We start from the raw sequence: 22,842 nt of genomic DNA on the forward strand, positions 1-22,842 counted from the left end.
GTGGAAATTTGTGGGGATTTTGTAGGATGTTTCTGGAATTTTGTGGCATTTTTTTGGAAATTTGAGGGATTTTGAAGAGACATGAAGAATTTTGATGGATTTTTCCTAGATTGTGTGGATATTTGTCAAGATTTTGTGAGATGTTTCTGGAATTTGGCAGGGTTTTGAGAAGATTTCGAGAATTTTGTGGGATCTTTCTGGAATTTCATGTGATTTTGTGGAATTTTGAAGGATTTTGAGGAGACATGAAGAATTTTGATGGATTTTTCCTAGATTGTGTGGAAAGTTGTCAAGATTTTGTGGGATGTCTCTGGAATTTGGAAGGGTTTTGAGAAGGTTTTGGGAATTTTGTGGGATGTTTCCTGAAATTTTTGGGATGCTTTTGGACTTTTGAGGGATATTGAGTTGACTTGAAGTAGTTTGAGATATTTTTCTGAGATTGTGTGGAAAGTTGTCAAGATTTTGTGGGATGTTTCTGGAATTTGGTAGGTGTAAGAGACGGTCTGAAGATTCCCTCATCTGTCTCACAACCGTCTCAAGGACAGAGACTGAGACCCTGAATATCACAAGGGACTTGGTTTGGGGCTTTGGGCCTAGCTGAGATGGATGTTTGCTCAGTGATTGTTTGCAGGAGGTTGCACGGTACACTGCCCTCGTTCCTGCTGGTGAACAGAGGCTTGGTAACCTGCGCAACGAGTTCTCCAGGACTCATGGCTCTCGTTCCTGCTGGTGAGCAGAGGCTTGTGCGTGGTACCCTGTGCAATGGGTTTTCCACGACACCTTGCCCTCGTTCCTGCTGGTGAGCAAAGACTTGCAAGACATGGATCGCTCTGTACCCTACACCTGCTCCCCGCGCAATGGAATTCATCACAATGATCATCAATCTCCTCTGGCTTTGGCCCTGCGCCCCTCGCTTTGCAGAAGACCATAAAATTATACCCCAAACTTACCTTCCTTTGAGATCTCCCCAACGGACAGAAGACTCTGCATCGTTGGACGGCTGAGTGGACTTTGACGTTGGTAGCTCTAATCCCCTTACTCTCTTTTCCTTATGCTTTGCTTTCTCCTTTCTCTCCCTCTATCGCATATTAGTGCTGATGAGCACTCCATAAAGTGTGTTTTGCTGTTTAAGTCCTTGCTTTGCTGATAATCTTTTGTACTCTAAGACCGACTAAAAGAACCACATCACGAATCCCACCTTGCGGATCGTGACAGGGAGCTGCATCCAGATTATTTCATGTGAATCCCCTGAGTTGTCCAGCTGCCTCTATGCCCCGTCCTCGGGAGTTTGTGGCCCAGGCACGACGTGCAAGAGCTGTGGCACACCATGGGTAAATGAAATTAAGTGGTAAGGCTGACATGCCAAAGCAGCATTTTCTAGGCACAGCTCCGAGGAAACTTCACAGGGAATTGCATACAATATTTGTGGCATTAGAAAGTGTTATAATTCACTGCTCTTATATGACCACCAGCTGCTAGCTCAAACCTACTACAATTTCTGCTCTAGAACAACCAAGCTGAAAGGTAGAATTAAACTCCTTGTGATGGTAATCCCCTTTTTCATATATTTGCACAATATCTAGTGCAGTGGGGCACTAATAACAATAGGAAGTTTTAGCTTTTAATTTTAACCTTCAGTCTGTCTGGGTTAGCATTTGCCTTTAAGGTGACTTAATATTTTGCATGTAATTACAGTCTCTGGATCTTTGAAAAGAGCTGTTTCTCTTGAGTTTTCTGAGTGGAATAAAATACATTTATTAGCCTGTAACCTTTTTTAAATCCCTCTCCCATATGGTATTCATGTGGCATCACATATAACAATGTAGGATAATAACCTGCATAAGATGGGCTATCATGAATATTGATGAACAGGGTAATGAAGATCTCTGTGTATGGTGCATGACTACATATGGGCAACCTATTGATGCAATTTCTTAAGATTAAATCAAAATAATAGACGATAAACATAAGAGTTCTACCGGCTTATCTGATATTTCAATCCATTTCATGTTTGGGGAGAACTGAAATATTAATAAGCAGAAAGATCTGTTATTCAAATTAATTCTAGCAGGAAAGAAAACAATTTCGCCCTTTTTTTCTTTACCTGTTGACTTGTGGGACGGATGACAAGCTGATATGTTTCCCTGGAGGCTAACATCTCATGTTCCAGAATACAGGCTTTCATTAAAAAATGATGACTTGTGAGGAGATGTTCATATTCATGTGAACACAGTGCAGGTGCTCATCTTCTCTAGTGCCTACAGAGAGCCTGAAACAACCAGTGTGACAAACAAAGCACAGCTGAAACAGCCGACAGCAACTCCAGCATCAGTGATGAGGATTTATTCGTGTTCTTGTTGGGTTTGATCTGCCAGCACTATAAAAACTCTGGGGTCACTGATGGATAGATGCTCTGAATCCTCCATCAAGGCCGGTCCAGCACCGTGATGAGCAATGTGTGATGGTCACTCAAGCTCCATCTCCAGGTTAACCACACTTTTTGCCCTCACTGCTCACAGGACGCGTCTGCTTCACTCTGGTGATTTAAGGGCTTCTTCTAATTTCCATCCTAACTTTCTGCACCAATTTTACCCAATTGTTATTATGCCAAAAATCTCTTTTTCTTAAATAGTTGTGAGCTACCACTGCATATTAATGTCTCCCCCTTGAGTGCTGCAGCTATATCAGCTCTCAACCTTCACCTCGACTATCATGCTGTGTATTCACCTGATCATGGGGACAGCTCTTCTCTCCACCTCTTCCGCTTGGAATCACTTTCCCCAAACTTTAACCAGCCTTCCAAGTGAGGGTGTACCTCAGCCATATGAACAAGCATCAACACTTCCATACATCCACCTCTTCTTTTCCTGTCTGAAAACTGCTTGCAGTATTTTCCAGACAACTCACTTTGGCTGCTGACAGACAATCCCTAACTTTGACTGGTCCCCACGTCCTTTCTCACCTCAGTGATTGCCAGCTGATGAGCTCTCAGTTTGGAGCAGACAGTGCTATCATTGATCCTGCAGCGTTACCTTGCATGCTGAGTAGCCTCCCTCTGCAAACTCCTCTGGTTCTTGCTCTTTGTTTGTTGCCACAGGGAAGCGGGGCTGTGCTTTAGGTGCTGCGTGTTCAGGAGCACACAAGGCAGGGGGGATTTTTTATACAGGAGAAAGTGAAGGGTGTGAGGAAGTTGAAGGCAGTGCTAAAGCATTCGGTTTTTTTTTTTAAAAAAAAAATCATCTAAATTACCCATTTTCTCCAGAGTTACTTCTGCCAAGGGAAAGGAAAGATGAAACTGTGATGATTTTTCCAGCTGACTGTGAATGACATTCTGCTTTGGGAAGTGCTTGGATTACTGCTTACCTGAAGTGCTGGATATGGCAGCATGTTTTCCCTCTTTGCAATGTACAAGACTATTTTAGAAATTCTCTTTTGTTATTGGTGTGGAAAACAAATGGATTTTAGGGTAATAATACAGATTCTTAACTCTATTTTATTACATATTCTAAAATCAATTTTTAACAGAAGTTTTAATTATACATTACTTTCTTTAAAAGGGCAGAGGTACTTCAGATTGTTGATTGTGCTTGCAGAGACTTGGTTTCTTTTTCATTTTCATTTTCTATCCCCATTATCCCTTTCCTGTAACCAATTTCAGTATTGCTAAGGAGCTTTCACTCAAATTGACAAACATTCGTAAAAACTCACTAAAATTAATACATTCTGAATCAATGCTGCTATTATTTTTTTTTTTTTGTATATTTATTAACTTGGAACCTCTGACCCTGATATAATGGGAAGGAAGAGTCTTTTCTCTCTTTTCATAAGCAAATTTCTTGGTAAATTGCAGCAGAAAATGCTCAGTCCTCCTCATTAATGGATCTGTCTTACACTTCACATGGCATGACTTGAGCAGTAAAGGGTGGGTTTGCAGCTTACACCATACACACCTAATGAATTCCTGAGCTGCTTGAATTGCAGAGCTGCCCATTTGATCATTGTGCAAAGATGACAGTGGTCTCGATACCCTGATTAACGTGGAACAAAATATATTTATAACAATAGTTTATTCTAAGCCTGGAGATAAAACTGCCTTTCTGCTGCCAAGCAGTCAGCACCCACGGCATGCAATTAGCAACTTCCTTCCACTGCTTTGAAAGACATCACTATCATGTATGCAGATAGTGGGATTTTTTAGGCTAAGTTATTGAAAATTAAATAGAAAGTTGTGAAAAGGAACAATAAATGGGTTTTCCATCTGAAAGCCAGTGGCTTTATAGGGAAAATCCGTAAGTGTGGCTGGTTTCCTGTATTGTTTGTTACAGAATAGTCATGACACACTTCACAAGTGAAGGGTATTGTAATCACAGTAACGGAAAAATGTAGCTCAGTTGTTAACTTGAACAGTGTTGGGGTTTTTTCGTTTCTGAGATAGCCTCTTAGCTGATTACATTTTTGACCACAAGCATTTCTTAAATGTTAGGCCACATTTTTCTCCTCATTATATAGATGAAACTTGTAAAGAAAACCTTTTCCAGTTTCACAAGTTTCTGATTAATCCAAAGAGCATTATAAATCTACAATAAGTTTGCCTTTTGACTAGCAGCATTTGTAATAGCTTTAAAAAAGTAATCATTAAATGACTAATAACAAGCAATTGCCTTGATGCTCCTTGTTTTCAAATACCTATCTCAATTTAATGTCTTCCTGCAAGAAATTGTCAACAAAAATAATACAAATAAAAATGAGTGTTTGGTTAAAAGATGTCTCTAAACTTTGAAGTGGCAGGACTGGAAGAAGTATTTCTTTATTAATGGAAAAGTGTTGCTATTACAAGTAACGCTCCAAACGATGACGACCCTTCTGACGTGTAGTGTAATCAGTCTGTACATGGTATGAGCAATCTGTGCTGGGAGTTGGAGTAATGATCACCGTACCAAAAATAACCAAAATTTTGCACAGGTTTCAGCAGGACCAGGCGTTCATTTGCAGATGTAGAGCCATGCAGGGCTTAGAACCATTTCTTGCAGCAATTGCCTGAAAGTGCTAAGACCCTGAGACAGAGTGGGATTCAGTTCATTTGAGGAAGAGAGATTGCTGATGGTGCAGAAGGATGTGGAACAGGTGAAGACTTGAGCTGGAAGCAAAACATGAATGGGAAAGGGAGCATTTGTGTGTAGAGGCCGGCAGTGAGAAAGGCAGAAAGCTGAGTCCTTAGTTCACGGTGGAGTCTAGCAGTTGTCTAGATGTGCCTCTGGTTTGCCTGCAGTTCAGTAGGTTTTCCTCCTCCCTAATTTCTTGTCTGGATTTACTACTCATTTTCCAATTTTTTTGGTCAAGTACTGTGTGCCAGGCAGAAATGCTGGCCAGAAGCGCAGTCAGCGGTGTCCTAAGATGTATTGCTCAAAGAACGGCTAAGACATCACTCCCAGTTCACACTGCATTGACAGCTCAAGAGCAAAGAGCCTGAAAAGTAGAACCAAGGATGATGAAAGCTGTTCATATTCCTGCCAGAAGCGCATGGCGCTGTAGCTGGTGACGCTCTGCGCCACAGCCCTCAGCTGTGAGGTGTCTAGCACATCTCGGTGAGCAACCAAGTGCTTCCGAGGACAAGCGCTCTCCCACACGTTTCTGTCCAGGCTGGCCAGCGATAGCCTAAAAACAGCTGCTCAGAGAGAAGGGTAGGAGAGAAACTGTGAGTTTGAGCTCACAGCTGAGAATTTTAGTCACTTGACTTCCACCCCATGCTTTCTAGCCTTTTCTAAGAAAAGTAGAGTCCCCAGTACAAGACTCTGTCAGGATATTCTCCCAGTGGAGAAGCTTATGTACAGTTAACGTTCTTATCCCCTTTGTAAACTTGTACCCCTTGTTTACTCCGATGGTTATTAGTAAGGTTAATTACTTACCAGTTTCTGAAGTGTTTTAAAGGTTCTTATGAGACATTCCTGTACCCTTTCCCTCACTTCCTTGCTATTATATAACAAAGCAGCTCCCATAGAAGCTGTGCCACACTAGAACAAAGAAACTCCCAGGAAGCTGTGCAACTGAGTAGTGTGCAAAGTAAGGCATGCAAGGCACCAAAACAACGAGCTAAGAGAGGAATAAAAGGACAATGAAACATATTCTAGCAAGCTATGATGAAAGATCATCTCCCTGCATCACCTATACCCGCTTAGAAACCATCTTCCTGCATCACCATGACCTAAAGAGGACAGGAATGGACTGACACCCCTAGACAGTGAACCTGAACAAGAGGCCTCCTGGCTACTTTCCTGAGGATGGAAGCCCCAGCTCTGCAGTGTGTGCTGCAAAGCTGAATTGTGTCTCCTCCTTGGAGCTGACAGTGTGGGAATGGCTGTGGTGCAAGCAACCCCTTGGCCCCCCCCCCACCCCAAGAGCCAAATCCTAAGAAAGGCATCAAACAGGAGTCTTGCCTCCTGGCCAATTTGTTTCAATTACCGTGTGCCGCACGGGCCGCGGCCGAGGGGGCCTGGACCCAGCCGGAGCTCCTCCCGGAGCCCAGCGGACTCCAGCTCAGCGGGGGCCGCAGCGGGGCACGGCTTAGGCTTGGCAAGGTGTGAGCAGCCGTGGTCCGGCCCAGCCTCAACCGGGGTCCCGCAGCCTCCCGTCCCCACCCGGTCACTGCCAAGGCTGGCCCGGCCCCACCAGGCCGAGCCTGTGTGACTCAGCCCTTCTGGGACACAGGGCCAGAAAGACTTCAGCCCTGAAGCAGCAGGCTTTGAGTTCAAGCCTTGGGAAGCGCTTGCCAAAGGCTTGATGGCAATTCATACGTTCATCAAGTCACCCCACTGAAAGTTATGTTTCTAGAATCTTTCCGTATCTCTCCCCAGATTGATTGCAATTCATCACAGTATTTTGCAGCTTTCTAACCCCAGCCTGTGTCTGGACCCATGCCCTCAGACTGCGCCCTCACACCTCCCCTAGATATTGTTCTGTCTGCCCCTAGTCCTGGTCTTTGCACTTTGTTCCTGTGCTGCACAGGCTTTATGGGCCTCATCCCTACTTGATTTTCCTATTCCAGTTGGTTTTGGGGACTCCACGGCACTCGCTCCTTTAATTTTCTCCTCGGTTGTCTGGGTGTCAGGGGACCCTGAAGTTTTAAGGATTGTTGCGGCCACTGTCAGCACGACTGTAAGGGCCGCAGTGCAGCGGGGCCTGGCCCGACCGGCAGCCGAATACCTCCTCAAAGGTGGAAGCAAGAGAGAGATTTCCCGGGCTTGCTTGTCTGCAAAATGTCAATCTCACAGAGGTGGATCCAGCTTTTTAAATGCTTTAATAGGTAGTCAGTTCCCACAGCCAGCCAGCTCTTGGATTTTGTTTGGCACAGAGGCAGCTCTCGCTTAGCAGCTCCTCTCAGTAACATCATTTCCATGGGGGGCTTCTTCCCTGCTCACCAAACAGCAATTCATGCAAAAGCAGCACAAACTGTTCTTCCTGTCCTCCTGTCTTTGCTAGAGAGTGCCTTTCAAAGGGATAATAATTGGGAGCGAGGGGGTTTACATTTTCCATTGCAAAGGAGCCTCCTGCCGCCCTTAGCAGGCCCCTGTCTTTCAAACAAAGACACACACGGTCTCCTTTTGCACCTTCACTTGGCCCCAGCCACTCCTGATCATTTGAAGGAGCGACTCAGAAAAGGGGCGGCAATCCCCCAAGGCCAGAGCTGCTCCCGGCTGCTCCTGGTGCCTTGGGCTTTTGAAGGGGTGCCGCGGTACCATTGTGACACAGGCACGGGGTGCCGCGGTGGCCTTTGTGACACAGGCACGGGGTGCCGGGGTGGCCTTTGTGACACAGGCACGATGCGTCAGGGGCTGTGGTGACGCGGAACTTGCGGTGCCCAAAGTCCATTGTGACATGGCAGAGCCCCTCCCCAGCTGGGGAGTATATAAAGGGCTTGCGGGGCCCGGGTCTGTCCCAGGACAATGGCTGTGTCCAGGTACCTGTGTGCGCCAGAGGACTGCAGGCATGCAGGAGGAGAAGGCAAAGCCCAAGTCCCAGCCCCACAGGCCCTGGCCCGGCTCACAGAGAGCCCAAGCCTTGAGGGAGCAGCAGGAGGAGGCTGAGAGGGCAAGCAGAGGGAGGAGAGGAGCCGTGGAGTCCTGCGCTGAGGAAGAGGCAGAGGTCTGCCAAGGAGAAATGAACAAGTTCCAGCAAGGGACTCCAGGGGAAGCCTGCACTCAGCCACAGCTGTGCCCAGGAGAAGCCCATAGCTGCCAGGAGCTCTCTGAGTGGGAAGAAGGCCTTGAGCAAGAGCTGGTCCAAGTATGGGGGAGCTCCTGGCATTTCTGGGACTGGGATGAGGGCAAGGAGCAAGAGCCCTCCCCACTTGTCTCCGAGTGGGACGAGTGCAGGGAGCAGGAGCTGTGGCAGGCAGACAGCGATCACTGTCAGGAATTTTCAGATTGGGAAGAATCTCCTGAGCAGCAGCTGTCCCCAGCAGAAGGCACGAGCTGCCGGGCACTCTTGGACTGGGAAGCTTGCCACAAGCAAGAGCTGTCCCTGGATGGCCAGGAGGTGACTGGAGGCAAAGCAAAGAGAAAATCCTCCAGGTCCAGCTGGGATGATGACACTGATGGAGAACTGGCTCAGGACAGCAGGGAATACTGTGACATCCTGTGCAGCCAGCTCAAGCCCTGGCAGCGGGAGGACGATGACTGGGATGAGGTGAGCGTCCTGGAGCTGCACGAGGAAGGAGAAGAGGCCAGGCAGCAGAGACTGGCAGATTTAGCCCAAGAGGAAAGCCTGCTGCCTGTCCCTCGAGAAGCTTGGGTGGAGAGCCAGGAACCCGAGCTGTGCCCACAAGAGCAACTCTGTGCCGGGCCTGGCCCTCTGGCAGCCCAAGCCACAGTGGAAGATGTCTCTTCTCCTGGGCAGCCACTTCCCCACAGGAAAGGCCGCTCGCTCTTGAGGCGGGGGCTGCGGGCGCTGCGGGGGCTGTTCCGCTGCCCCTGCCTGGCGGCACAGCCACAGGATTAGCGCCCGCTGGCAGCAGCACCAGGCTGCAGATGGCGGCTGCCCTGCGGCCTGCCCGGTGCCCCGAGGTAGCCGCACGGGCTGCCCCGGCCTGCGCTGGCCCTGCGGCCGCTCTGCGGCACCCCCGGGGCGGCTCCCCGAGGGCACACGGCAGCCCAAAGCGGCACCCAAAGGGGGACCCTCACTGCCGGGGCTCAGCGCCGCATCCCGGCCCATCATCCGGCCAGGAAGGCACCTGGAAAGTCATCGGCTCCCAGCGGCAGCCTGGCACTGCCAGTGGCACCCCTGCACCGGGTCCCCAAGGGCCACAGCCACACGGCTCTTGGCCCTTTGCAGGGACACTAGCTCCAGCTCCTCTCTGCTGGACTCCAAGGCCATTTCCTCTCCTTCGGAAAGGACTTTGCTGATCCTGTGGCACTTTGGCCATGAGGAATGGACACAGGCAGGAGGTGTTGCTCCCAGGACATGACGGCGGCCTGCTGGACTGCAACACACACAATTCTAACAAAAGAAAAGAAAGTTGTATTTAGGAAGTAGTAGTAGGAAAGAAAAAAACCCAACCCCCGCCCCCCCCCCCCCCACTAAAACCTGCATAAGACCCTCCAGAAACCAAAAAATGATAAAGAATAAGAATAGGAATATTAGGAAGAAGAGGTGGAAGCTGAAGTAGATCAAGACATAGTAGTACTTAAAACATGGAAAATTAAGAATAAGAATAAAATGTTGGAGTCTGGAATACAGAGTGTGTGCCCTTGTTTCTGATACTTAGTTATAAGATCCAGTTGTAAGTTCCCCCAGGCAGGGCAGGTCCCTGGGTGCTGCCCCTGGCCCAGATAGTTTTCAGATGGGAAACACTATCAGAAGTAAGGTTTTAGAAGACAAAATGTCTTCCCTGCTGACAGCACCGTAAGGAATAGCTGCAGGGCAGAGTTTTAAAAACAGAGGTTGTCTTGACCTCTCTACAGCCTTGCATGGTTCTCAGCATGATAGATCAGGGGAAAAAATATTATAGTGGGTCGGACACATCACATTGCAACAGAGATGCAACAGCACCCCTGATTTTTCCATGGTTCTGGATGACAAGAACTAGGATACTGTTACCGCTGAAGATGAATAGATCATGCGGACACAGGTGGAGGTGTGCTGAAAAGAAGAGCAGAGTTTATAGTTTATTTCCTCCCAGGATTTATAGGCTTCTGACCACAGCCAGGGATTGGATGGTCAGGATAACATTTTTCTCACTGCACTGGCCATCAGAGATGCCCATCACAAGACGTGTAACAGAAAGAATGTACACATATCTATGTTTACAGCTACTCTCCTGGGAAAGTCCTTAGAAAACCATGTCAGCAAGCTCAGAAGCTGAGTTTTCAGGGCTACATCTCCCCCTTTTTGGTTTAACAAAAAGAAAAGAAAAAAGAAAAATGAACAAAGAAACTAGCAACATTATAAACAATCAAAAAGATAAATAATAGGAAAATACAATACTCCATACAATCAGAAGGCTGTAATTTCAGGGTGATAGCTCACCCTTTCATTATTACAAAAAAAACCTTTTTTTTTTTTTTGAAAAAAAAGCAGAAAACCAACAAAACTCAAAAATAAATGAAACAATTGTCCAACATCAACACCTGCTTGTGGATGGCTCTCAATTTGGTCACAGAGGCAGAATCCATGGCCAGATTGAAAGGCGCCTGGGAAAACTTATGAAATGCTCTGACAGCAGCCTGTAATTCCATCAATTGGGCTGATCTAAACTCATGACTCTCCAAAAAAATAAAACAAAAACCACCAACCTAAAAACAAAACAGCGACATCAATGGAAAGATTAATCTAATAAACTTGAGGAGCAGAAACTGCTTGCAGAACCTCCTCCAGCATCTACAGTGCCTCTGGGGTCAGTGTCAGAGGTGACTTTAAATCAGAGTCCCCCTTTAATAGACCAAACAAGGGAGACAGTTTAGTCGTGGTCAGTCCCATATGAGGACACAACCATGTAAAACTCCATTAATATTTGGACATCATTCATGCAGTGTCTGCACTGAATGCAAAAAAAAAGAATTGCACCTCCAGATGCGGGACTGTTCGTCCCAAAAATTATTTTGACCCTCAAATAATTTCAAGGAGGTTGTTTCTGGAGTCACTTGCAGCTCCATATCATTGGCAAATGCCAGCAAATTTTGCAGGCCTTATGGCAAAATCTCCATTGATATCTCTGTGTGGGCTCAGCATTAATGATAGCTGGCACCAGAAAGGCAAATTTGGGTCTGTCATCAGGATGCAAAGGAATTGCAAAGAACAATCCTTCAGATCCACAATGAGGACTAGCCAATCAGCAGGAAGCATGGCAGGTGAAGGCATGCTAGCCTGCAACATCCCCATGCTTTCCATCATAGCATGAACTTTCTGGAGGTCTTGCAATAACTTCCATTTCCCAGACTTGTTCTTGACACAGAAAACAGGAATGTCCCAGGGACTGGTTGAAACTCCAGATCACTGTGATCCAACTGTTCTTGCATCAAGTCACGGAGGGTGACTAGTCTATCATGGGAAAGGACAACAGAATCTGCTGAACAAAGAGTCAGTCTCAAGTTCTTCTTTGCATAGAATCTGTCAGCATCGGCTCCAAGGGTCACTCTGGGGCCCATCAGCAAACCTGACAATCGTGATGTCCATGCCAGTGTCAAAAACCCGCAGAAGCTAATCTCTGACAGCACCTCACCAAGGATGGACAGGAGATGGATGGTGTAGACCCATTCAGGATGATCCCTGGCTGTCAGAACAGCAGTCCAGTGACCCAGGGAGGTCCAGGGAACCCGAAGCCACCATCTCCCCGCAGCTGGTTCTCAGCTCTGCGAACATAAAACTCAAAAGGCACAAGGTGAGCAAATCCAGGTCCTGCAGGGATAGGAACAGGAGGGGTGAGTGTGGAACCCATGGCAGAAATGCACCCCAGGAATTCCGAATCAACGTCCCCTGGGTGAGCAATAGTGCCTTGAGCATGAACACGGTATTCATCCACGCCACAAGAAGAGCACTCATGCCTTCACCCACCGGACCAAAGCATTCAGAAACACATGGAATGCCTGATACGCTCAGCTGCACAGTCATCTGACAAGAGGAGAAGGTCCACAGGCCAGCTGAAGAAGCTCCAGCAGCCTGGGACCCCCGGCCCGTCAAGGCCACTGACTTCGCCCCTGCGGCAGCACCACCCGAGCCAGTGGTAACTCGCGCAGGACCTTGGTCTGCCGCGGCCGCAGGAGGTGGCGGGGGAGGGCCGGCTCCAGCCACAGGCTCGGGTGATGCCCGGGAACCCGAGGCGGGGGGGGCTGGAGGCAGTTCAGCACAGCCCACCTCCAGCGCCGGGAAGGACCGAGGCGCCGGTAGAGGCACAGCCTGCGAAGCCGCAGCACCGTCCTGCTCTGCTGCAAGGGGACAATCCAGGCTCGCAGGATGGGAATCCGGCAGCATGGGGCTGGCAGAACACGGCTTGGCATCGGCACCACTCGCAGAACCCGCCCCCACCCCCCACGAATCCGGCGCGGGGCGGGCAGCGCTCAGAACTGCCCCTAACAGCGTTTCTTCGGGGCGAAAGGTCCAAGAAGCGGTGCCAGCTGCTCCTCTGCTGGAAAAGCGTGCGCGGCCACCGGCGTGGAGCCCGGGCCCTGCCCGTCCCCCACCGCGGGGCAGGGCATGGCCCAGCCGCAGCAGGGACACGGGACCGGCCCTGAGGCATCCCCCAGGGTGGGTGCCGCCCCCCGTTCAAGCACCCCCCCATCGGTCTGTGCCAGGAGGGCACACGGAGGAGGCGAGTCCGCCCCGGGCTTCCACCGCCGGGGCATGGGCCGAGGCGGCGTTACACCCCCTGGGTCCGCAGCGCTCCCAACGGCCTGCTGGCAGGGATCCAACCCCGCCCCGGGCCTACACCGCCGGGGCGCCGGTCGAGGCGGGGTCACACCCACCGGTCCCGCAGCGGCCCCGTTCAATCCATCGCACCTTCGCCAGATCCCGAGCAGCCGGAGCAGCCGGGGCTCATAACCGACCAGCAGAGCCTCAATCAGGGAATCGCCTAAAGGGTCCCAAGCTGACTGTGAAAAAATCGCTTCAACCACAGGGAAAAACCCCTCAATTCTCCCATACTCACACAATCGCTGAAAGTCAGCATATGAAACATCAATCCCTCTCTGATCAGACACCGCATGCCATATTTCCAGAACCAGGCCTTCGCTGAGAGAAAGCCCAAAACCATCCATAGCCACAGGCTAGACAGTACCCTGTAACACACGTGCAAGACACGTCGGGGTTCCCCAGATGTTACCGCTGAAGATGAATACATCACACGGACACAGGTTGAGGTGTGGTGAAAGAAAGTGCAGAATTTATTTTTCCTCCCAGGATTTATAGGCTTCTGACCATGGCCAGGGATTGGATGGTCAGGATAACACTTTCTCACTGCACTGGCCATGAGAGATGCCCATCACAAGACGTGTAACAGAAAGAATGTACACATATCTATGTTTACAGTTACTCTCCTGGGAAAGTCCTTAGAAAACTATGTCAGCAAGCTCAGAAGCTGAGTTTTCAGGGCGACAGTCTATCTCAAGGCCATTTTCATCTTGGGACATCACTTATCTTCCAGACTACATCCTGTACCTCAATTTTAACATGTAACATCTGTAAAGCGCTGCATCTGCCTTGTAACACTGATTCTTTTGATTGCTTCGAATAATAACTTCAATAACAGTTACTATTTAGTTAGGACAAATCAATTCCTTTTACTGCAATCCCGCATTTCTCTTTTTGACCACATTGATTCATGCTTTTAAAAAAAACAACTTGAATCTTAGTATTTTTTCTATATTCTCAATAATCTCATTTTTTGCATTCACTTTATTTCCATTTCTAATTTCTTTAACATTTCTTGTGCTGCATCAAGTTTTTTCCACTCTCTCTCAAATTTGGTTAACATTTCTTTGAGCTATTATAGTTACTTTCTGTTCAGTATTCCTTGAATTACTGAATGGATTATGGAATCATACAAGGTAGAAACAATAATCTTAAGGTAAAACACAATATCAAAAATTTTAACTTTTTCCACTATGTACTTTATAAAGGTTATCTCACCTTTGAAATGAATATTGTAGCTCACAGAACTGGGAGCAGGAGTCTCCTGTGGCCCACGGTGTGTCCATTCAGCCATTGTTAGATCGTCCAGTTGGAGCTCAGCCCGGTGCAGCCCAGGCACAGGCACCAGGCTGGTCCATTTCAGCATCCCAAAGTCTTTGTGGCTCCCTGTGCACCCATTGCTTCCTGAATCCATTCTTGAATTCCCAGTTACTGCTGTGCAGGACATGAGAACACAGGAATAGCTTGTTTGGCTCATTCTTGTGTTTGCTGCTCCTGCCTAAAGGAATCATCAGGACTATATGCTGATGTCATGGTATAGCCCAACAGCAAAGACTTCTTCTGTAGTGTCTAAAACTCAAACCTTGTGTGACTGTTCAGACACTCTAAAATCCAGGGTGAAGATGACAGCTTTGGTATGGAAGAATCCTAGAAATTTTGACATGTGATTTTTCTAGTCAAGGATTTGAATGCCAATGTGGAAACTACAAAAATCTTCAAACTGGTTTTCATTGGCAACCCCTTTGAAATGGCATCAGCACACCTACAGGGGACAGGGTATGACAGCGGGGACAGGGTATGACAGCGGGGACAGTACTTGGCAATTCATGGCTTCAAGTGTGGGAGATAAATATTTTGCCCGGGTTCAACCTGAAGTTCAAGTTTTCCCAGGATTTTGATTGATTGGTCATTGCAGGTCAATTTAATAAATGCAAAAGGATGGAAAAGCACAATTTCTGGAGATTGTGCACTAGGGAGAAAATAGGAAGAAAACCTTGAAAACAGTCGGCAGGCTTTGGAAAAATTCTAAAAAGATGTGGGCTTTGGCTGCCCTCTGGCACAGAAGCCCCCCAGTGGTACAGGTCTCTGGGGCAGGAGACGAGTGCCAGCACTGCCAGGGCTCGGGTGGGGTGGCAGGTCTGCCTTGGCGGGGACTCTGCCACACCTGCTGATTTCAGTGCTGGCCGGGCCCCAGGGCTCAGAGCAGCATTCGTGCCCTGGCCCACACGTTCCTTGTCTGTGTCACACCTGCAGGTTTAGAATGGCCACCAGCTGGGACGTGTCCCAAGGAGGCCGTGCCAGCTTCTGTGCAAGGCCCCGTGCCCTTCCTGCTGCGGCTGCGTCGGCAGCCCTGGGGGCTCCTTCTGCTGCCCTGAGCCTGCAGAGCAGGGCAGCGTTGGCTGATGGTTTGAGGCATTCCTAAAGATCCTGTTGGGCTGTCTTAGACCCTTTGGGCAAGAGATTCCTCCCAACCTGGGCCATTTTTGGGGGGATGGGGGCAGGGGGAACCAGGGCAGCTGGCAGGGTGCGTGAGGGCCCTTTGTGACATATGGTCACCATGGGATGGAAAGGGACAGGGTGTCAGAGGGCCCTTTGTGACATGTGGTGGCATAGGAGCTGGCAGTGACAGGACCACGCCACAGTGCTCGGTGCACGCGACGGGACAGGACGCGTCAGAGCGGTGCTGTGAGGAGCCCCCGCACAGCACACTCGTTTGTGTCGGACCCGGAGCTTTTCCGAAGCGTTATTCCAACAGGTGACCTCGAGGCCAGACCACAGGGCTTGCTGACCTGTGGCCTTGCCGAGGCTTCTTTCTTAAGGTTCTGTCAAGGGCAGACCGTGGGACTTGGTGACCCGGGGCTTTTCCGAGGTGTCGCCCATCCCTGCAGTCACTGCCCTTGAGACCAGACCTCAAACCTTGACGAGGAGCCTCCTGTCCTTGTGGCAGGAGCCCTCAAGACACAAGTGCAGGACTTGCTGTCCTGCCGTCTTGCCAGGACTTGAGTCTTGCAGGTGCCTTCCAGGCACGACTGCAGCACTTGCTGACCTGTGGCCTTGCCGAGGCTTCTCAAGGTTCTCTCAAGGCAGACCGTGGGATTTGGTGACCCGGAGCTTTTCCGAGGTGTCGCCCATCCCTGCAGTCACTGCCCTTGAGACCAGACCTCAAACCTTGACAAGGAGCCTCCTGTCCTTGTGGCAGGAGCCCTCAAGACCCAAGTGCAGGACTCGCTGTCCTGCCGTCTTGCCAGGACTTGAGTCTTGCAGGTGCCTTCCAGAGTGCAGGACTTGCTGACTCGGAGCTTTTCCAAGCCATCTCTCCTGCAAGTAGCTATAAATCCAGTCCCTGCCATGGAGCAGCGACCCCCAAGAGTGCCCAAGTTGGCCTGGGTTGAGGAGGAGGAGGAAGGAGAAGGCCCTGGAGCTGTCCTGGCACAGGAGACTGAAGAGGTGCAGGAGTTCCAGGCACCACGGGAGGGTGAGTTGCAGAGCTCGGCCTTAGGGCTAGCGCCTGTTGCCAGCTTGGCCCCATCCCATTGCATGCCATGCCATCCCCTGGTGCTGTTCCTATGGAAAGGATGGGAGAGTGTTGAAGATGATATGGAGCAGCGACCCCCAAGAGTGCCCAAGCTGGCCTGGGTGCAGGAGGAGGAGGAGGAGGAAGAGGAAGAAGGCCCTGGAGCTGCCCCAGCACCAGAGACCGAAGAGGTGCAGCAGTTCCGGCCGCTGGAGGAGGGTGAGTGGCAGAGCTGGGCCACAGGGCTGGTGCCTGCGGCCATCTTGGCCCCATCCCATCCCATTGCATCCCATCTCATCCCATCCCACCCTGTCCTGTGGAGACACACCCATGGACAGCATAAAAGAGGGGCTGGGGCTGCCCCCCCAGCAGTGGCCGTGCTCCATCCCCTGGGGCATCCGCGGGGCTGTCCCTGCCTGGGGATCGCAGGGCTGGGCTGCGTTCTCCGGCCTCTCCCGCAGCCCCTCAGCTCTGGCTGCTCTTTGCCAGATGCAGCCATGGCCCAGACACAAGAGCAGGACCTTGGCGGTGGCCTCTTCCGCAGAACAGCGCAGGTACCTGCAGCCATCCCCAACTGGGCTGGGCCTGCTTGCACTGCTCAGCCCAGCAGCACGCCTGGAGCACTCCATGGAACATCCCCGATGTTTCTGTCTCCTGCCCTTCTCCTACAGCTGGTTTGCAGCTTCATCAAGAGAATTCGGGAAGAAGGGACCAGCGCCGTGGCCACTGGGCTCAGACCTTATTCATACATCTTCAACACCAAGGCCACTGCTGCCCTGCTGGATATGCTTGTAGAGGAGGGTTTTTACAGTCAAAAGCAAGTAAGCAGCCTGTGGCCAGGGTTTGATCCTCCAGGGATCGCTTGGCCTCCCAAGCCACGCTTGCTGATCACTCAAAGCCTTTGAGGCCATTGCAGCGTGCTGAGAAGGGAAGCACTTCTCTGGGGAAGCTGGGGACATTCCTGACTCCCTGTGGCAGCTTTCCAAGTCTCCCCTTGTGCTTTCTCCAGGTGCCTGCCATGGTGAGGTACATCCACCAGTGGCTCATGGCCAATCAGTTCTCTGAGCACAGGCTGAACAGGACCCTGCTGGATCTGAGCGAGGCACAGCCCGCTGACGTGGTCATTGCTCTCCTGCGTGTGGCCCCAACGTGTGACAGGTACGGGGCCCACGTGCCCAGAGGGCTCAGGGCTCCTCAGCCCATCAGCCTGCACAGCCTGGCCCAGGTGTCTGACCAACAGAGACTTCCAGGGTCCTGTCTACCTGGGACCTTTCCCAGCCCTGCTACATCGGTCCCCGAGCCTGCTGCCATGCCATGGCCCTCAGGGCCCTGTCCCCACAGGGCTGGGCTGCCTGGCTGCTGCTGCTGGCGAGGGGCAGCAGGCAGAGGCAGAGCTGGCAGCAAGCTCAGCTCCCCCCCACTGCTGCCCAGGCCACGGGGATGTGTCTGAGACCCCCGTGAGACAGAGCTGTCGCCCCGCAGAGCTGCTATGACCATGTGGAAGACCATCTTGTGCTCGCCCAGGACAGCGGAGCGGGCATACCGGATAGTCCTCGATGTGCTGGGGAACTGGCCAGAGCACAGCACGCGCACCTCTGATGGAGACAACACGGGTGTCTTTGCCCTGGCTGTGAGTTTCTGCAACTGGCCTTTGCTCAGCCCCTGGCAAGCCACCTCTTCAGCAGCTCTGTTTCCTCCTTCCCCGACTGCATCTCCCTGCCTCAGGCACTGGGCTGAAACCTGGCCTAGGGGCAGCTTCAGGGGCACCAGGCGTGGAGCTCCCCAGGGGTTTCCCCTGACCGCTCCCTGCCACACTCAGGCCCTGCCACCCGCACACCTCGGCACAGAGCGCTGTCTCAGGGTTCTCTGTCCTCTGCAGGCAACTGTGCTGATGTGGAAGATCCTTCAGATGCCCTGCGTCCCACATGTAGTGACGGTGCATTTCCCCCGCCTCTTTGTGCATCTGCTCTTCCAAGTGTTCTTCAGCACTTTGGAGATGCCAGAGGATCTCAATGCCTTCTGGAAGGGATGCCAGGAGCAACACGGCCTTGCCATCAGCCCCAACAGGTGCTCTATCCCACTCCTCCTGTCCCTGCCATGTCTCCACGGCACGAGCCAGTGCTCCCAGCGTGACCTGGGCTTTGCTGTGCACACAGCTTTGCAGTGCAGGCCCTGAAGTCCCTGCTGTGCCAAATGCATCGTGAGGAAGTGGTGGTGGAAATGGAACACAAGCGTGGCTGGGACAAGCTGCTCTCTGCTGACACCCACCACTATGCCGTGGGTCTGCTGGCCAGGTGAGACCCCCTTCTCCCCACTGCCTCTGGCATTTGTGCCCCGTGCTGAGGTTGCCCAACACAGTCCCCACTGTCGTGGGCCAGAGGGCCTCGTCACCGAGGGACGGCTAGGGAGACTGGAAAAGGCTGGGAAAGGAGGGTGCCCACAAGGAGTCACCTCCCCAAGGGCCCAGGTCCCCTATCCTTGCAGGATGGTGCTCAAAGATGTGAACTCTGTCAGTCAGTCCTGGGAGATGTTTGTCCTCCCAGCTCACAGTCTGGGCTACTTTTTCACCCTGGCAGGGAGATGTCGTCTGCCTCTATCCCCTTGTGTTCCCGCATCGTTCCCTACCTGCTCCAGCTGCTCAGCACACAGGAGGCACGCTGGGATCTGCCTGCCCTGGCATTCCTTGTGGAGGTGAGCCTGATGGCCAAAAGTGCCTCCCTGCAGAGCTGCCTGCCACCTCTCTGCCCTCTCATAGCTGAAGCTGCCTGGGACGGTGCCCATGCCTTGTGCTGCTGCCTGGGCCCTGTTTCCTGTCTTGTTTCTGGGCTCCTGCCGGCTGCCTCCCCTGTCACTGCCCTGTGCCTTTCAGATCCTGGACTACCTGGACTTGAGCGAACGCAGCGCTAACAGAGTCCTGGAAATCTTCTCAAGGCACCTGCGGAGCGAGAGCAGGGACAAGCGTCACCTGGCGCTCAGGGCCCTTTTCAAGTTGATTGACGATCCCTCGATGGTGAGAAGTGGGCAGTGGCTGAAGCTGCGCCGGGAAACGCAGTCCCTTGGGCTTGGCTGGGCTTCGGGCCCCGAGGCAGCTGCTGCCAGCTCTCCTGCCTCCTGCTTCTTCCTGAGTGCTTTGGGACAGGCCTTTGGCCTTTTGGCCCTGTGGCAGCAGGGTGGCGTTTCACAGACTTGTCTTCCACACAGGCTGAAAAAATGCGGAGCCTGACTGAAAGTCTTGTAGATTTCCTGTGGGATGCAGATGGAGAGATAGTCAGGATGACAGTCATGGTGCTCAGCTTTATCGTCTTGGACAAGGACATGCTGATACCCAGCCCCATTGCCCTGCAGCTGGCTGAGGCGCTCCTGCCACTCTTTGACCACGTAAGGCTCTGTGCCCCCAGCCGAGGCCACTGGCTGCTGCCCAGACACTTGGTGCCCGGGGGATTCTCAGGCCTGCGCCCTGCTGAGCCCCATGCAGACAGGGCTGAGGTCTTTTTTCCTTCCTTCCTTTCATATAGGATAATAGCCAGGTGCAGCTGGTGTCCATATTATTCTTCCGATCATTGATGACTCTTCTAACAGAAAAGGAAAAAAAGGCCCTGAAGTCACACGTGCACCACAGCCTGCTGCCTCTCTTCTTCCACTGCCATGACGAGAACCAGCAGGTGGCAGAGGTGAGGATTCCTGGGCTGCTGCTGTCACCCGGGGAGGGGGCTCGGCCGCCTCCTGCCCTGGCACCTTGCCGGCTGCAGCCTCCTCCTGGCCTTGGCACACGAATGCGGGCGGGTCCTGTGTCCTGACTTGTGGGGCCATCTGCGGGTCTCTGCTGCTCTCCAGGCTTCTTGGGCAACGCTGCTTTGTGCGGCCGAGTTCCTGAAGAGGAGAGATCTTGAAAGACCTGTGAAAAAGAAGAAGCTGTGGATGATCACCGAGTGCCTGGTAAGGACGGCTTGGAAGGCCCAGCCTCAGCCTGGAGAAGCCCCCTGTCCCCAGCGCTCGGTGTGTGGGGCTGGCAGCTGCGCCCCTGCCCAGTGCCGCCCCCGGGGGCCGCACGGCTTCTTCTTCAGGCTCCTGTGGTCCCGAGCCTGGTTCCGATGGAGCCCCGATCCACTGGGGCTGCAGGGCAGGGCGGCACCGCGGCTCCCTGGGCAGCAGCCGGCCCTCTGCCCCTTGCAGAGCTCGGCGCCAGCGGCTGCTGGCCGGGCCTCAGGGTTGGCCGGGCAGGCAGCGCCTGGCCGAGGGGCAGAGCCCGCGCCAACCCCTCCCTCCTGCCGCTCTCTCCAGCTGGCACAGGACAGGAACCGAGCGGCGGAGGACCTGCGTCGGGCCCTGCCGTACCTGCAGAGCCCACAGGAGCCCCTGCGAGCGGCGGCCATCAGGTTCATCGGTGAGCCACGAGCCCGGGCTCCCTCCCCGCCCCGCCACAGCTCGGCCCCGGCCCCGACTGCTGCCCCGGCAGCGGCACCCGGGCCCGGTGCCCTGGAGCCCCGCCTGCCCTCGGGGCTGCTGCTGCCGGCCTCTGGCAGCCGTGCCCTTGGGCTGAGTCAGGATGCGGCACGGGCCCGGGCTGAGCCCTGCCGGGGCGGGAGGGCGTGTGGCCACAGGGCTGGCAGCGCCGCTGGCAGGGAGCTGTGCCGCTGGGGCCCTGACAGGCTCTGTGTTCCCAGGGATGGCCGGGCGGCTCCTGAGGCGGCAGAAAGAAGACCTGCAGCTAATTTACAAATGTGAGTGAGGGCAGCGGGCTGTCAGCGGGGCTGCTGGGTGGAGCTGCAAGTCCTGGACTGTCTGCGAAGGTCTCTGCTCAATGTGCGGATGAGGGGCGGCGTGGGTGGATCACTCCGAGGTTTCACGTGGGGCATTCGTGGCCAGCAGCTTCGGGCTGATCCCCTTGGTCCCTGCTCCCTGCTGGCCATGGCAAGAGCCGGCTGGGATGGCCCTGGCCGGGGGCTCTCCGTGGGCCTCCGCAGGTCTGGGAATCTGACCGTGGCTCTGTTCATCTCTCTTCCAGCCCTTAAGAACGTGGTTTGTGACACCAGCCCTGCCATCGGAAACCTGGCAATTCAAACATTTTACATCACCCAGGCAGTAGAGACGGCTCGATATTCCATCTTGGAGAACCTGCAAGTTCAGCTGCGCAGGGCATGGAGGACACGGCCTCGTCTGTTGGGCCTCAGCTGGCTGCGCTGCTGGAGCTCTGCTGGCAACTGACCCGGCAGGCTCTGTCTGCTGGGGCCACCTGAACCAGCAGAGATTTTTTTTTGTTTCTTAAATATTGCTCTTTTCTTCTTTTCATTTTCTTTTAGGATATAAATATAGTATATATTATAATAGGCAGTCACTTCCCAAGACCTTTATCTTGCTGCCCATGGTGTACAGGGCATAGAGGAAGCGGGGGAAATGTGATTCCACTTGGGGAATCACAGCTCAGCAAGCTGCCCAGGCATGCAGTGGTGCAGGGAAAATGGCCAGAAACCCTTGGCCTTTGGTGGTTCTGCTGAAGGCACAAATGCTGTCTCAGCCAGGAAGCGCCGCCATCTGTGTCCTCGTGCCCGTGTGGTGCTGGCTGGGTTGCTGAGGGCTCCCACGTGCCTCTTGATCCTGCTCCTCTGGAGCTCCTGTGGGGCTGTGGCGCTGCTGCTGGTCCACGCTGGGGGAGACTGTGAGGGAACAGGGCACTGGGAGGCTGTAAATGGATGAGGGTCTGTGGAGGCCCAGGCGGGACAAAAGCGTGGGAAGGCGTGAGGGGCATGTGTGGAGGCTGGAGGCTCCAAAGGGGACAGGAGGCCCCTGAAAGGCTGGACCGGTGGGAAGACCTGAGGAATTGGGTGTCAGAGGGCATAAGCAGCCCCCGGGCAGCCACCTTTTTCCTGACAGCCGGCCGACCTGGCACTTCCCCAGAATGTCTCCCAGGCCTGCAGCAGAAGCCCTCGAGGCTGGGACAACACCCCTCCAGGAGGGTGCGGACAGCCCAAGGTGTGCCCAGGCTGGGCTGGCTGGGGACATGGAGGGCAGGGGGGTGCTGCCAGGCCACGGCCACTGGGTGCCTGCGATAAGGGGCAGTGGGCAGAGACAGGGCTGGCCGCCAGCCCGGGCCCTCGCGGCTGCCCAGGACACGGTGCTGTGACTGAGGCTCCCCTGACACAGAGCTCGGGGTCCGCAGAGCTGCTGCCACCAAGGGGAGGGTGGTGATGTCTCCTCCAGCAGGGCTGCCCAGTCGCTGCTGCTGAAGCGACTCAGGAGCCCACAGAAACAGCAGCAGAGTGTGCACAGGAACAGCAGCAGAGTGTGCACAGGAACAGCAGCAGCCCCAACGTCGGCACCTGCACAGTGAGGCGTCCGCAGCAGCCGGGTGCCAAACCGGGGGAGGCTGTGGGCACAGTTGCCTTTGGTTTGGCAGAAGGCTTCAGCAGAATTGGCCACAATGGCTTTCTCTT

The 22,842-nt window shown here is 52.9% G+C and overlaps 1 protein-coding gene across 5 annotated transcripts; it reads left to right on the plus strand.

Moving 5' to 3' along the window:
- Positions 1-15,491: 15,491 nt before the first annotated feature.
- LOC147645637 (maestro heat-like repeat-containing protein family member 7) lies at positions 15,492-21,742 on the plus strand. 5 transcript variants are annotated; one of them, XM_086874405.1, is made up of 16 exons: positions 15,492-16,372; positions 16,472-16,630; positions 16,901-16,965; positions 17,083-17,232; positions 17,421-17,569; positions 17,894-18,041; positions 18,291-18,478; positions 18,568-18,705; positions 18,988-19,102; positions 19,281-19,421; positions 19,613-19,789; positions 19,927-20,082; positions 20,246-20,347; positions 20,693-20,795; positions 21,076-21,132; positions 21,417-21,742. In XM_086874405.1, exons 1-16 carry the CDS (start codon positions 16,246-16,248, stop codon positions 21,614-21,616), a joined length of 2,175 nt encoding a protein of 724 aa, XP_086730531.1. In that variant the 5' UTR covers positions 15,492-16,245; the 3' UTR covers positions 21,617-21,742. The 5 variants fall into 5 exon arrangements, with proteins under 5 accessions (XP_086730531.1, XP_086730528.1, XP_086730529.1 ...); XM_086874402.1 differs by having other exon boundaries at positions 15,533-16,372; positions 16,472-16,965; XM_086874403.1 differs by having other exon boundaries at positions 15,533-16,372; positions 17,894-18,478.
- Positions 21,743-22,842: the final 1,100 nt, after the last annotated feature.

This window comes from Cyanistes caeruleus, unplaced genomic scaffold (genome assembly GCF_971803275.1).
Source record: "Cyanistes caeruleus unplaced genomic scaffold, bCyaCae1.hap1.1 HAP1_SCAFFOLD_206, whole genome shotgun sequence".
Classification (NCBI taxonomy): Eukaryota; Metazoa; Chordata; class Aves; order Passeriformes; family Paridae; genus Cyanistes; species Cyanistes caeruleus.

Coding starts and splice junctions, on each gene's coding strand:
- LOC147645637 (XM_086874401.1), top strand. CDS start 16,246: ATGGAGCAGCGACCCCCAAGAGTGCCCAAGTTGGCCTGGGTTGAGGAG. Junction 20,083..20,245: donor AGAACCAGCAGGTGGCAGAG/GTGAGGATTCCT, acceptor GCTGCTCTCCAG/GCTTCTTGGGCAACGCTGCT. Junction 21,133..21,416: donor CCTGCAGCTAATTTACAAAT/GTGAGTGAGGGC, acceptor TCTCTCTTCCAG/CCCTTAAGAACGTGGTTTGT.